This window comes from Mus pahari, chromosome 17, assembly GCF_900095145.1.
Source record: "Mus pahari chromosome 17, PAHARI_EIJ_v1.1, whole genome shotgun sequence".
Lineage (NCBI taxonomy): Eukaryota > Metazoa > Chordata > Mammalia > Rodentia > Muridae > Mus > Mus pahari.
Window position 1 is genome coordinate 66,338,935 of NC_034606.1, and position 13,945 is coordinate 66,352,879.

The 13,945-nt window shown below is 48.7% G+C and overlaps 1 protein-coding gene across 1 annotated transcript; it reads right to left on the bottom strand.

Moving 5' to 3' along the window:
- Positions 1 to 5,892: 5,892 nt before the first annotated feature.
- Krt2 (keratin 2) lies at positions 5,893 to 12,756 on the bottom strand. Its single transcript, XM_021217171.1, has 9 exons — positions 12,100 to 12,756; positions 10,957 to 11,171; positions 10,574 to 10,634; positions 9,709 to 9,804; positions 8,965 to 9,129; positions 8,569 to 8,694; positions 7,759 to 7,979; positions 6,519 to 6,553; positions 5,893 to 6,431 (listed from the first exon to the last, which is right to left on the bottom strand). The coding sequence occupies exons 1-9, from the start codon at positions 12,754 to 12,756 to the stop codon at positions 5,893 to 5,895; spliced, it is 2,115 nt and encodes a 704-aa protein (XP_021072830.1).
- Positions 12,757 to 13,945: the final 1,189 nt, after the last annotated feature.

Genomic DNA, 13,945 nt, shown 5'->3' on the forward strand with positions numbered 1-13,945 from the left:
AGAAGAAGGAGGAGGAGGAGGAGGAGGAGGAGGAGAAGGAGAAGGAGAAGGAGAAGGAGAAGGAGAAGGAGAAGGAGAAGGAGAAGAAGAAGAAAAGAAGAAGAAGAAGAAGAAGAAGAAGAAGAAGAAGAAGAAGAAGAAGAAGAAGAAGAAGAAGAAGAAGAAGAAGTCGTCGTCAATGAAGAAAGTCTATTCTCAGAGATCAGTGCCTAGCCCAGCTGGCATCAGAGCTTCCTCCAGCACCTGATGGAAACAGATGCAGAGACCCATTGCTAAGCATTAGACAGAGCTCCAGTAAACCCATCAGAAGAGGGGAGGAAGAATTGTAAAAGCCAGAGGTATCAAGAATATCTCCATAACACAGCCTACAGAATCAACTAAGAAGGCTCATAGGGTCTCACAGAGACTGAGATGATGATCAGGGAGCCTGCATTGGTCTGAGCTAGGTCCTCTCTGTGTTCCTTATAGTTGTGTAGTTTGGTGTTCTTGTGCAACTCCCAATAGTGGAGTTAGCGGCCATCTCTGACTCTTCTGTTGCTCTAGGAACCCTTTTCATCCTACTGGGTTGCCTTGCCCAACCTTGATGTAAGGGTTTGTGCCTAGTCTTATTGCAATTTGTTATCCCACAGTGTTGGTTACTATCCCTGGGAAGGCAGGGTTTTTTCTGAAGGGAAACAAAGGAGAAGTGGATGTGTGGAAGGGAGGAAGGGGAAGGAGCCTAGTAAAAGTGAAGGGAGGGGAAATTGTGGTCAGGATGTAATTATGAGAGGAGGAGGAGAAGAGAGGAGGAGGAATCAGAAGAAGAAAAAGAAGAGGGGGAGAAGGAAGAAGAGGAAGAAGAGAAAGGGAAAGAAGAAGGAGGAGGAAGAGGAAGAGGAGAAAAGGAGAGGAGAGAAGAGAGAGAAGGAGAGAGGAGAGAGGGGAGAGAAGGAGAGGGAAGGAGAAGGAGAGAGGAGGAGGAGGAGGAGGAGGAGGAGGAGAGGCAGAGGCAGAGGCAGAGGCAGAGGCAGTCATCATCATTGGTGCTATGACTAGAAGTGAAGGTCGGGATTCCTCCAGGCTACGTAGCTATTTGACTGCTAGGGGAGGGGAGTGTTTTACTTTAGGGATGTACCCACTGATAGGTTGAGTGTGACCCAGTAAATAACTCCACGTCCAAGTACATGCAAGAAAACCTAGTTAAATTCAGTGGGCTGACATACATACATACATACATACATACATGAATGATAGATGTATTTGAAGATGGTTTCCAGAGAAAACAGAATAAAAGAAAATAGGGAAGCCGGGCGTAGTGGCGCACACCTTTAATCCCAGCACTCGAGAGGCAGAAGCAGGCAAATTTCTGAGTTTGAGGCCAGCCTGGGAGTGAATCTGATTAAAATGTGTTATGCATATATGTGAATTTGTCAAACAATAAATAAAAAGTATTTTAAAGTAAGATAAGAGGCCAGAGAGATGGCTCTGTGAGTTAAGGCACTTCATTCCAAGTCTGAAGACCCAAGTTCAATCCCCAGAGCCCACATGGTTTGAGAGAACTGACTTCAAAAATTGTTGTCTAACCTACACACATACACACACACTCACACTCACTCACAGACACTCACACACACTCACTCACTCTCACACACACAGACTCACACACACACACAGACTCACACACACACACTCACTCACACTCACACTCTCACTCACACACACTCACACTCGCAGACACACACTCACACTCTCACACACACACTTACTCACAGACAGTCACACACACACTCACTCACACTCACACTCTCACACACACAGGCTCACACACACTCACACTCACACTCACAGACACACACACTCTCACACACACACTTACTCACAGTCACACACACACTCACACACACACAGACACACACACTCACACTCACAGACACACACTCACACTCTCACACACACACTTACTCACAGACAGTCACACACACACACTCACACTCTCACACACACAGACTCACACACACAATAAATGTGGGGGTTGAAGAGATAACTCAGAGATTATCTCTGTTGTTCGGTGTGATAGCCTGTACTTTCCTGGCCTTTGTAACAGCTGGTGGATAAGAAAGGCCCAAGCCCCGGTTGGGAAGGTTAAGAAGACCTTGTTCTTGCCAAGGACCCAAGTCAATCCCAGCTCACCATCACCTGTAACTCCAGCCCCCAAGGATCTAGCCTCTTGTGCACTCCACGGGCACCAGGCATGCACATGATGCACATATACACACAGAGGCAAAACACTCATCCACATAAAATAAAATAAATAAATAAATACTGAGAACAGCACTAGGAGACAGTTACTACTAACATCTTTGTCAGAACAAGAAACTAAGGTTCAAACGCCTAAGTGCTTTTCCAAAATGAATTGGCTAAGCTAACTGGTAAAAGCAGGATTTGAACCATGGCCAACTGGTTCCTTGCTCAAAACACACGTATAGACTTGAATCAGGCACTAGATCCATAAGTGCCCAAGGGAATGCACTTGGAATTCCCGGTGTGGAGCTGGTGACCTGTTAATCTCTCAGGCAGCACCTCCTGCTATTAGCTCAACGGAAAGTAGTAAAGTGTTTGGAAAACACCAAGCTACAAAAGTCACAAGTGTTTGCATGAGGCAACATAACACAGACATGCTAGTCAATACTAGACAAGTTCTTCAGGACTTCGTAATACACAATCAATGTATAAGTAAGACCGATCTCATTTCCTCTTCCCAACCTGTATGCTTCATACTTCTTGGATTAGGAACCCCAATAAAATACTAATAAGGTTAGTGCCTGTTCCCAATCTTATGGGGAAAGCTTTGTAGCTTTCAACATTAATGTTTACTCTAAGGAAAATCAATATCGCTCTCTCTCCTCCTCCTCCTCCTCCTCCTTCTCCTCCTCCTCCTCCTTCTCCTCCTCCTCCTCTCTCCCTCCCTCCTTCCCTCTCTCTCTGTCTCTCCCTCCCTACTTCCCTCTCTGTTTCTGTCTTCCTCTCCCTCCCTCTCTCTATCTGTCTTTCTCTTTCTCTGTCTCTCTGTCTCTGTCTCTCTCTCCCCTCCCCCTCTCTCCCACTGACTCATGCGAATGTGGAAATCTTACAATGCAGAGTCTGGTGGGAGAGATAGCAAGCTGGAGAACCCAGTTCAGATCCAAAAGCTGAGTCCAGCAAATCCCCGCCATCGTCTTTGCTCACACAATGGGCTGTCTGGTTTCTCGAGGAATGGATGTTCAACTTGTCAAGTGCTTTTGCATTTGTTCAGACGGTCATGTGTGGTTTTCTTCTGTATATAACAATACAGCAAATGGCTGGGTTGAGTTTGGTTTGGTTTGGTTTGGTTTTTTTCGGTTCTGGAAAGTGAACCAACTGATTCTCACTGTTGATCAGCCTTTCCTTCCTGAGATAAGCCTCACACAGCATGGTGTCATACCCTTTTTACAAATCCCTAAGTCAAATTTGCTCATATCTTCTTGAGAACTTTAGAGTCTATGGTTTTGAGGGATGCGAGCATGTTTAGGTTTGGGGTTTTTTTGTTTTTGGTGTTTTGTGGTGTTTGGTTTGGTTTGGTTTGGTTTGGTTTGGTTTGGTTGGTTGTTTTCACAATGTCTTGGTGTGGTTCCTTCAAACAAGTTGCAAAGTACTGATTTTTTCTGTCTTCTGGAAGAGTTTGTGTGGAATTGGTGTCATTTTGTCTTAATCCTCCATGTGCCTGTGTGCAAAGCCTCGCAGTCCCCACAATACTGTCTGACAAGAAGAGCGAGGAACACACCCGTGGCATGTGGTGAAGGCACGGGCCTAAGGAGTGAGCAAACAGTTCTCACTTTCACTGTGTTTATCTTTCTAACCGCACTGGAAAGAGACACTATTTTATTGTTTTATAAATGTGTAAACCCAGGCTCTGAATTGCTAAATTGTTAAAATGTACCAGAGGTCTTACAGTCCTTCATCCAATCCTGACTAATTTTACTCAGTGCCTATTGAATGTCAAAAAGCCAGAAAATGAGCCCACCACCGAGCCCACAGAATGCAGTCCTCACGCCACAGCCTTGGGCGCACCTAGAGTCTGTTAATCCTGTGCGTTTCCAGGATCCTCCCAACTCCTCTGGGAGCTGCCAGTAAGAGTGTGTGTTTTAAATAAGCTTCCAAATTATTTTCATATACACAGCAGGTCCCAATGTAGCCACTTTGCTAACTGCATCCCACTTTGAATAAGTTCATCCATTCCTTACCTATGTGGTGAACTTCCTGCCAGAGCTCAGCCTTCATCTCTGTGCAGCCAAACAGCCCTTCGCCTCCATCATGGTATGAGACATTTAGCTAAGTAGAATGAGAAGAACTTGGAGGGTCCCATTTTCACACCCATGCTCATATTCATGCTCACACTCATGTTGACACCCATGTTCACACCCTTGCACATACTCATGCTCACACCTATGCTTATGCCCGTACTCGTACCCATGTTCACACCCACACTCACACCATGCTCACACCCATACTCACACTCATGCTCACACCCTTGCTCACACTCTTGCTCACACCCATACTCAGACTCATGTTCACACCCACACTCACACTCATGCTCACACCATTGCTCACACTCTTACACCCATGCTCACACCCATGCTCAAACTCATGCTCACACTTATGCTCAGACAGCTTTCCAGCCTCCTCATCAATTGTGGGTCCTAAACCATGATCTCTGGGGAAATGGAGGACACATAGACTATGTTCTTGCATTCAGAGCTCCCAGTCTGACCCCCTGAAATGATACAGAAATACAGTTTGGGAGGAAAAGCAATTCTTCCGATGTCACACAGTGTACCTTATTCCCAGTATGAGGCTCTCCCCATGTCACAGCTGAGTGTTCAACCTCAGTGTGCCTCCTGAAGGGGTCTGGTGGAAATGAGCATTTGTGAATGTAAAGGAAAGCAAGGTGCCTGGTGTGCTGACATAGGGCTGCAAGCCTGTGCAAACAGGAGCAGATTTTTCTGAAAACCCCATTCAGGTGTTCTGTTTCAGCTTGGCCAGGGAGAGAACACTCATAGGGACATAAATCTGTCCTGGGCTGGGCTGAGTGTAACTCAGCTGCAACAAACTTGGTGGCTATCCAGGGCTCAGTCAGTTTGCCCTGAGCAAAGCCGGGGAGGGCACTCTGCGGAAACTGCTTCCCAGGAAGAGCACTTCTGCCTAGAAAGAATTTTTCTAAAAATTTCCCAGCATGCCACCCAGCAAGTCCATGGTCCACAGTATGGCAAATCCTTTTTAAGAATGTTGCACCAACCCTGACTCCAGGACCATCCTCTGTCCTCTCCTAACACAGGAAAAACCCCTGAGGCCCTAAGAAACCCCTTCCTTCAAGGCTCATCCCTCCTCCAGAAACCCTGTTTTTATCACTCCAAAATGCCCTTTCTCTGTGGGTCCCACTTCTACAAAGGCTTGACTGACATTCAGTAGACATTACACAATATCAATTGCAAATGAAGTTTATTATGCAGAGACCCAGACCCCAACACTCAGAAAGCAGAGTCCATTCAAGAGGCTATGTACAAAAAAAGCATAGCTCCCTAGACCACTGTTGGGGGTAGAATAGGGAGACCACCCTGGGGTCCTCAGCACAGCGCCATCTGGGAGGGATGCCAGGTAGACAATGCGAGAGCAGGAGTGGGACACAGCTCGAAGACACACGTGGACAATGCAGATTCTTTCCCAGAACATAGTGAGTATCTTTGGCTCTAATTACTAGGAGACATCTTTTATCAACTCCTCTCAAAATAAAACCAAAAATCACATCAGGTGGATTACAAATACTGGGGTTAATCAGAGTTAGAGATACAGAGATACAGCTGACATTCTGGAATCAAAGAGTAGAGAGAAGACCCGTCTCTATCTAAAGGCGAAGGTCACACCTGAGCCACAACCTTCCCCTGACCCAGAACCACCCTTTTCAGAGCCAGACACTGCTCCTCCAGAGCTGGAGCCGCCTCTGGAACCTCCTCCAGAGCTGTATCCTCCCCCACCAGAGCTGGAGCCTCCTCTGGAGCCTCCTCCAGAGCCATATCCTGCCCCTCCAGAGCTGGAGCCTCCTCTAGAACCTCCTCCAGAGCTGACTCCTCCTCCAGATCCTCCCCTGGAGCCTCCTCCAGAGCCGTATCCTCCTCCAGAGCTGGAACCACCTCTAGAGCCTCCTCCAGAGCTGTATCCTCCTCCTCCAGATCCTCCCCTAGAGCCTCCTCCAGAGCTGTATCCGCCTCCTCCTGATCCGGATCCAGATCCTCTGGAGCCAGAGCTTCTGCCTCCAGAGCCATAGGTGCTTCCTCCTCCTCCTCGTCCTCCGTAAGACCCTCTTCCTCCAGAACTTTGACCCCCAGAGCCAAAGCCAGCCTTAGATGCCACAGATGAGGAGATGGTGCTGCTCGTGATAGCTGTGGGGGAGATGGCATTAACCCAGGAGTTCTGACCACCCTCACCCTCCACTGCCCCACAAGAAAGGTGAATGCCTCTCTACTTACACACAGACACGTTGTCGCTGAAGTCGCCAGACATCCTGTCAGGGGGAGAAAGAAAAGGACTGGTGAGCGGCCATCTGGATTCTGCGTGGATCCACAAAGTTGTTTTACAACTTCCACCTACTGACGTTCAGTTTAACTACTTTGGTCAGCCACACCTTCTATGCTGCCAGATGACAGATGATGGCAGAGATGGTGACAGACCCCACACTTGTCTACAGCCTGAATCTCAGTCCATCCTGAGGTCTTGCTCCAATCAAAACAAACCCTTGCACTGTAGATCCAGAGTGGCTCTACAGTCACCCTGAAAAGTCAAGTCACTCCCCACGGTCTACCTCGGTCTGTATTTACAGCTCGGGAAGTCTGCTATCCAGAGTCCATGCCACACCCAACGTTTCAAAACAAGGTCACACCATAAATATTCAGCAGAAAGAACTGCTGTCAAGCTGCCCACCTTTCCTGGGCTCCCTGCCTCCTGTTTCCACTGAAGCCTTGGCTATTCCAACCCAGATTACAAGGCCTGCCAGCTCCTTCATGCTCACAGGAGACAGTGCCTCTCAGACAAGCATGTAGCAGTCACTTGGAAAAGGCAGCTCCTTTGTCATGCTGGTTTCTGATGCCCAGGAATGCTGATGCCCAGGGATGCTGATGCCCAGGGATGCTGATGCCCAGGGATGCTGATGCCCAGGGAAGCTGATGCCCAGGGATGCTGATGCCCAGGGATGCTGATGCCCAGGGATGCTGATGCCCAGGGATGCTGATGCCCAGGGATGCTGATGCCCAGGGTTGCTGATACCCAGAGTGTTTGCCCTTTTAATGGCTTCAGCCACCTTAAGTCCCTAAGGATGCTGGTGACAAAGCAAGCAAAGGACTTTCCTAAAAGTAGTCAAATGATTCTTTTGTCATTCTTGAAGCTTTAAAAGAGCAAAGCTTGCTCCTCTGACACATTGATACCACATCCCCATTCTGGATCATACCATGATGGGGAGGGAAGCTAGTCACCCTACAGACTTAGAGACAACCCTTCAGCTTGTCTACCCATGTTCATGTCATTTTGTGTCTCTTTTAAAGACCAGGGTGCTTAAGTGTCTGGAACAGGCCCGACCTATCATTCCGTACCGCTTAGAGAACAACACTGTTGCTCTCATCCTGAAAGTCTGCTTGGAGAAGCCTATTGATGACTAGTCCGAGGCCCTGCCTAGAGAGCCCAGACCCTGATACCCTCCCCAGCAGTGCCCCTCACCTGCACTCTTCCCCCTCCAGAAGCTTCCTGTAGGTGGCGATCTCCACATCCAGGGTCAGCTTGGTGTTCATTAACTCCTGGAAGTCTCTCAGTAGCCGGGCCAGGTTCTCTCGGGCCTGCTGTAGGGCCTCCTCCAGGTCAGTGATCTTGCCCCTGGCATCTTTGATGGCATGCTCTCCTCGCTGCTCTGCATCTGCAATGGAGTCTTGTACACCCTTACACTGTGAGGAAAGAAGAGAAGGCTCCGTTTGTACAGAGTGGGGTCAGGCTGTTGGAGGGCATGAGAGACAGGACACTCAGCACAGGAAACCAGAATCAATGGCCCGGGAAGCCTCAGATACCCCCTCCCCCTCTGGAGCTAATAGATGTTGCAGGCAACTGTGCCCTGACTTGCAGGTGCCATCCCTCGGGTACCTTCTTCCCGAATGCCCTTGACTGGACCCACAGGCTTTCCCTGCAGTGCCCTTGACCCTCCCAACACAGGTAGCTCTGCTACCTATTCAGCAGGCTATGTCCCTAGCAATCAGCTGTATGGACAAGATCCAGTTTGCACCAGCCCATTCACCGCCCTTCTGTGAACACAGTCGTCACCGCTAGTGTCTAGGGGAATGCACCATGCAGGAGCAGGAAGCTGTGTCTACAACCACTGCAAGCCGAACCAAGCCAGAGTTTGCTTTATTTGCTGTTGCTCAAAGGATTCTTCCCTTCACTAGTATTCACTTCAGAACATTTCCTGAACTACTCTAAAAGTGGAAGAGTCTGTCCCTCTTGCTTTCCCCTGTGCGGGGGGGGGGGGGGGAAGAGCCCCACCTGCTTCTTCACATGTGATATCTCCCCTTGCAGCCTCTGGATTGTGCGGTTCAACTCGCTGATTTCCATCTTGATCTCTTTCAAGCTGTCCCCGTGTTTCACAGCGGTGACCTGGAGTTCTTCATACTAATGAGTAAAAGGAGAGACTGTTCACAAGGAAGTCCATCTGAGGAAGGCTTAGCCTGAGCTACAGAAGGCTGGTGACAGGCAAGAATGGGTCAACCAGCCTGACAGTGACATCTGTACTCATGGCAGGTGAGAAACCATCTCACATGACCCACTGTCTGCACTGCTTTAGCAAAGATGCTCAACTTTCACTGGACACTCCAGTGCCCTTCCTGGATGCGACCCCAACAGTGAAGCTCAGCTGTGCCTCCCTGTGTCCCCAGGACTTGCCTTGCTGTGGTACAGCTCCTCTGATTCAGCCTTGCTCTTATGGGCGATCATCTCGTATTGACTCTGAACCTCAGCAATGATGCTGTCCAGGTCAAGGTCCCGGTTGTTGTCCATAGACAAGATGACGTTGGTGTCGGTGACATCCTGCTGTAGCTGGGACAGTTCCTAAAACACACAGGCGATTGGTCATCATGCTCTGTTCATGGCCACAGAGAGTGAAAAGCCCCCTTCCCTTGGCATGGAGGGACTCGCAGACTAAGCATGCTCTGGCTGTGAAAAGTGGTGTCACCACAGGGCTATCATCAGGATGGCAATGGTGACAGAAAGGTGTTGATGAGCATTCCAATAAAAACATCTTTGCCACCGTGACAATAGATTCTAGAAAGAAACTGGTCCGTGGCAGTTTCTTTCTCATAGTTTCCTTCCTGTCTCAGAAGTGGGCTGGAAAGAGAGCAGGAGACATCACATATTTTAACCTCTGGAATGTAAAGATCTCTTTCCAAATAGATCTGGGTGTGCAGGGGACGGAGGAAAGAGACGTTGACCTGGTATTTCCAAAGCTCGTGCAACTTCAGAAGAAATTTCTCTCCCCCAACCCTGCACTAGGGAAGCACCGTGGAGGTCTGCAGTGGCTGTGCTGAACTGAAACCAGCCAGTCATCAAACCCTGATACAGCACACTTTTCAACTTTGGGGAGGACGTTTTAGTAGGAAGTAAGAGTTTGTTAGGGACAACATCCTTTACCGCATCGTAGAGTGTTCTCAGGAAGTTGACTTCCTGTGCTAGTATGTCCAGTCTGGACTGCAGCTCTGTCTTGTCCATGTAGCAACTGTCCACATCCTGCAAAGAAGGATACGACCCAGCATGAATGGCCACCCGAGTGGGTCCCAGCTTCTCTCTGATGCCTCCACCCAGTGCCTGCTGGTTTACCACCCTCTGACATCCCAGTACTTCCAGATGAGCTGTACCTCCACAGAGTCTCATTTAGCACCTCTGTGGAAGGATCCACGTTCAGATCTATCGTTCACACACTCTACCCTCGTGAGAATTTACGATGGACAGAACGTTACCAGCGAGTCTCCCTCCTGCTTAAGACATGGTGAGTTCCCCTAAGGGGTGAGATGGTTTCTGTGCCCTTCCACCGTATTCATGCCTCCCATCCTACATGACCATCCAGACTCTCCTGAACTTACATGGATTGTTCTCTAAAACCCTTGCAGGACCTAGGCTAACACTTTGCAATTTTCTAGCTCAGTCCTTGATGAGCATAACTCATTCATAAGCAGGCATTCTTAAGAGCTCTCTTCCTCCTGTGCTTTTAAGAAGAATAAAGTGCCTTGTTTTTTCTTTTGGCATTTTTTTTTCATGACAGTCTTTAAGTAGATTATTGATGAGGGGTACTCTCTCAAACACAGGAAGCAAATTGGAACATCACCTATGGAAGTTAAAACACAGAGGCCCTGTTCTTCTCAGGAGAACCAGCTCCTGATGTACCCCTAACCTACCTCTGGCTGTGTGCCCTCACAGTGACTTCTTAGCCACCTCTCTAGACACAGTAAGATGTGGTATAGTCCTATCCTTCCCAAGCCCAGGGTAGTCTCTCACTCACCTTTTTAATGGTCACAAAATCATTCTCTGCAGACGTGCGCTTGTTGATCTCATCCTCGTACCTGTTGAGCCCCCAAACACAACTGCAGTTAGATCAGATCCAGTCGCCCAGGGTTTTTTTTTTTTCTTTCCCTTTTTCTATTGAAAAATTAAACTCTCTTTAAATGCCCAGATTGAAAATATAAAAATCCAAAATGAAGGTACCTTTATATTCATTAACTCAAGCATGTTTGAGCTCCAAACCCCTGCCTTCTTTGCACTCAAAAAGGAGGCCCCTCCATACCACCCTGGTGCACCAGCCCAACACATGCTGAGCGATAAGAAAGTGGATGCCCACAGTAAAAAAAAATCAATTTTCCACTCGAGGTCTCCTCCATCACTTACTTCTTCTTAAAGTCTTCCACGAGATCCTGCATGTTGTTCAGCTCTGACTCCTGTGAGGTCCTTTCTGCAGAAAGACTGTCCACGTACTTCTTGAGTGAGCCTATGTAGGCCTGGAAGATGGGGTCCAGGTTTGCGGTGCGGGTGCCTACATCCAACTGCTGCAGGAGTTCCCATTTGGTCCGCAACACCTGGTTCTGCTGCTCCAGGAATCGCACCTACAGTGGCCAGAGGAAGAATACAGAAGGTGGGGGTCACCTTTCACACCAGAGAGCCACTCTCACCCCGAGAACCTGTCGGTGCTGCTCCAGGAGACATACAAGTCACAAGACTTCACCCTCTTTCCCCAAGGCAGGCTGGGAGGCACCAGGCGGAGCTTCTGAGCTCCAGGACATCACACATGGAAGTTCTATAGACTTCTGACACTGCCTCTGCTCCTCTCCCCTCCGCACTCTCCTGCTTCAGGCTCCTCCCCAGACTTGAGGCATTCCCCTCCTCCATGCTAACATTCTTCCAAAACCCTATAAATTCTGGACCAAGAAAGAAGCAGGCACGTGCTGTCCCAGCAGCAGATTGCATCAAATAAGAGAGTCCTGAGGACAGGCAGGGCTCCTCCCTGAGTTTTAAGAACATTGTAAATCCTGTCTAATCCAAGGCAGGGGAACCAAGACAGCAGCACCCCAAAGTGACACCAATAAAAAGTTTATGGGTCACCAAAATGAGTTGGTTCCCTGGAAGGCTGGAATTTTATTCAACCCCAAAGTTATTTCAAGTATAGATTGCTGGGATTTATTAGACTAATAACAGGAGAAAAAAACTCTATCCTTTCTCGCTGTCACTTTCCAATCCTGCTGTCACCTGGCCCGACCTGCTCTGTTATTACTTGCCTATTTCAACTTGTCTATGAGATGAGAATTTTCTATAAATAGCATTTATTTGGGCTGAAAAATAAAATACAAAGAAACTGTTGGAGAAAGTGTAGTCCACAAGACCAGCGTCTCTCCTGTTTGGAACTTGCAAAGTCCCCTGGCTACAGTGGCCTCATCAATGACTCTTAAGGGGGAGTCTGTCCTTTTCTTTTCAGCCAGCACAGCAAGTGCAGGATCCCCGGGTCTCATGACAGAAGGTGCAGCCTCTTCCACTCACCTTGTCAATGAAAGAGGCAAATTTGTTGTTGAGGGTTTTGATCTGCTCCCGCTCCTGAGACTTCACGTTCTGAATCTCTGGGTCTACTTTAACATCAAGAGGCTGCAAGAGGCTCTGATTGACAGACACTTCATGGATACCTCCACCAGGGAATCCTCCAGGGCCCCCAAAACCTCCAGGGCCACCTCCAAATCGGCCTCCGCCAAAGCCGCCTCCGCCAAATCCACCACCTCCAAAGCCACTGCCACCTCCTCCGAAGCGGCTGCCACCTCCAAATCCTCGACTGCCTCCAAAGCCAGAGCCACCTCCGAAGCCACCGCTGCCTCCAAAGCTGCTGCCACCTCCAAATCCTCGGCCTCCTCCAAAGCCAGAGCCACCTCCGAAGCCACCGCTGCCTCCAAAGCTGCTGCCACCGTAGCCACCACTGTTGCCAGCCACACTACTAGAGATGCTCTTGTACCCTCCGAGGCCAACGAGACTCTGACTGCCAAAGCCACCTCCACCAGAGCCTCCTCTGCCACCTCCATGGCGGCTTATGCAGGAAAAGCTGGTATTTGATCTCCGGCTCCCTCCAGAGACCACAGCGGAACCACTACTGAAGCCCCTGAATCCGCCGCCTCCTCCTCTTCTGGACTTGCAGGACATCTGGCAACTCATGATGTTTTTGCTCAGCAAGACGAGTGAATATTCCTGAGCAGATCCGAGGCTGGAGACCAACGTGTGCTGTCAGGAGACTCACAGGGTCCCTTATATACCTGCCAACTAGGTGTTGGTGAGTTTGGGTGTGGGCCCACTTACGCATGGGTTTGGTCTGCCTGGAAGCTATTCTTGGTGAGTGATTATCAACCTAATGGCCATTAAAACATCTACTAATCAGCTCCAATCCAGAACCTGCTTTGATTTGCGAACGGCTCCTGTTTATCTGCGCATCTGTCATGCAATTTGATTTTTGTAAAATCATCAGAAGAGGAGATTAGTATTTGGGTTTCCCAACTTGAAAAAAAAATGTCCTGAAGAGTATGCTGTTCCCTGTTATGGACCGACTCGTGGGAAGCTGGCCACCACCCAGGCCTGTGTGGGCTTCCCATCTAGCTTGCCAGGAGGGAGGTCTGGCTTGATACTCTGAGAGCCTTCAGTCCAAACTTCCAGCTCTCTTGCCTCCATGTGGCCCAGAAAGGGGGCGGAGGGGGGCACTATATACCATGATTATAGTGGAGGGACCAGCCTGTGCTTACAGAGAGAAACTGGCCTTCGATGCTGCAATGTTGCAGCCATTTATCAAAATATCTCAGTCCCTTTCTCCCCAGGCCACACCAAACATACACATAGCCAACCACTGGGGAGGGGATCATATTGGGTCCTGTCACCAGGAACTTTTATCACCATCAATTCCATTGGGGGTTCAAAGAACAAAGGGAAGAGTTCTGTCCCGAAGTCTGTATGACTCGGGTGTGTGTGAACATGTTGCTTTGAGATCCAAGTGTGAACGGACTGTTGCTCAGAAACCATGTACTGCCTTATGATTCTGAAGGCTTTAAGAAGGCAGGCTCTTCACTGACTTTCAAAGATGGGTGAGCTTGGGAAACCCCAGTCAGTCTATCCAAACGTGCTGGCCACACAGAATACTCATTAACACCAAATTTAGACACGGTTTCTCCTGCCAAGATGGCTATGCATATAAGACAGACGCTGTGGAGAAATAGAAGCAACTCAAAGTCAGAGACTCTGAATTTAAATCTTAATTTTGTCATCGCTCTGCCTGTGTGACCTTGGATGAGTCTATGTTTGCCTTAGCTATGGGGTAGGAAACTGGTATGTAATGTCTTTTGTTTTGTTTCGGTTTTTT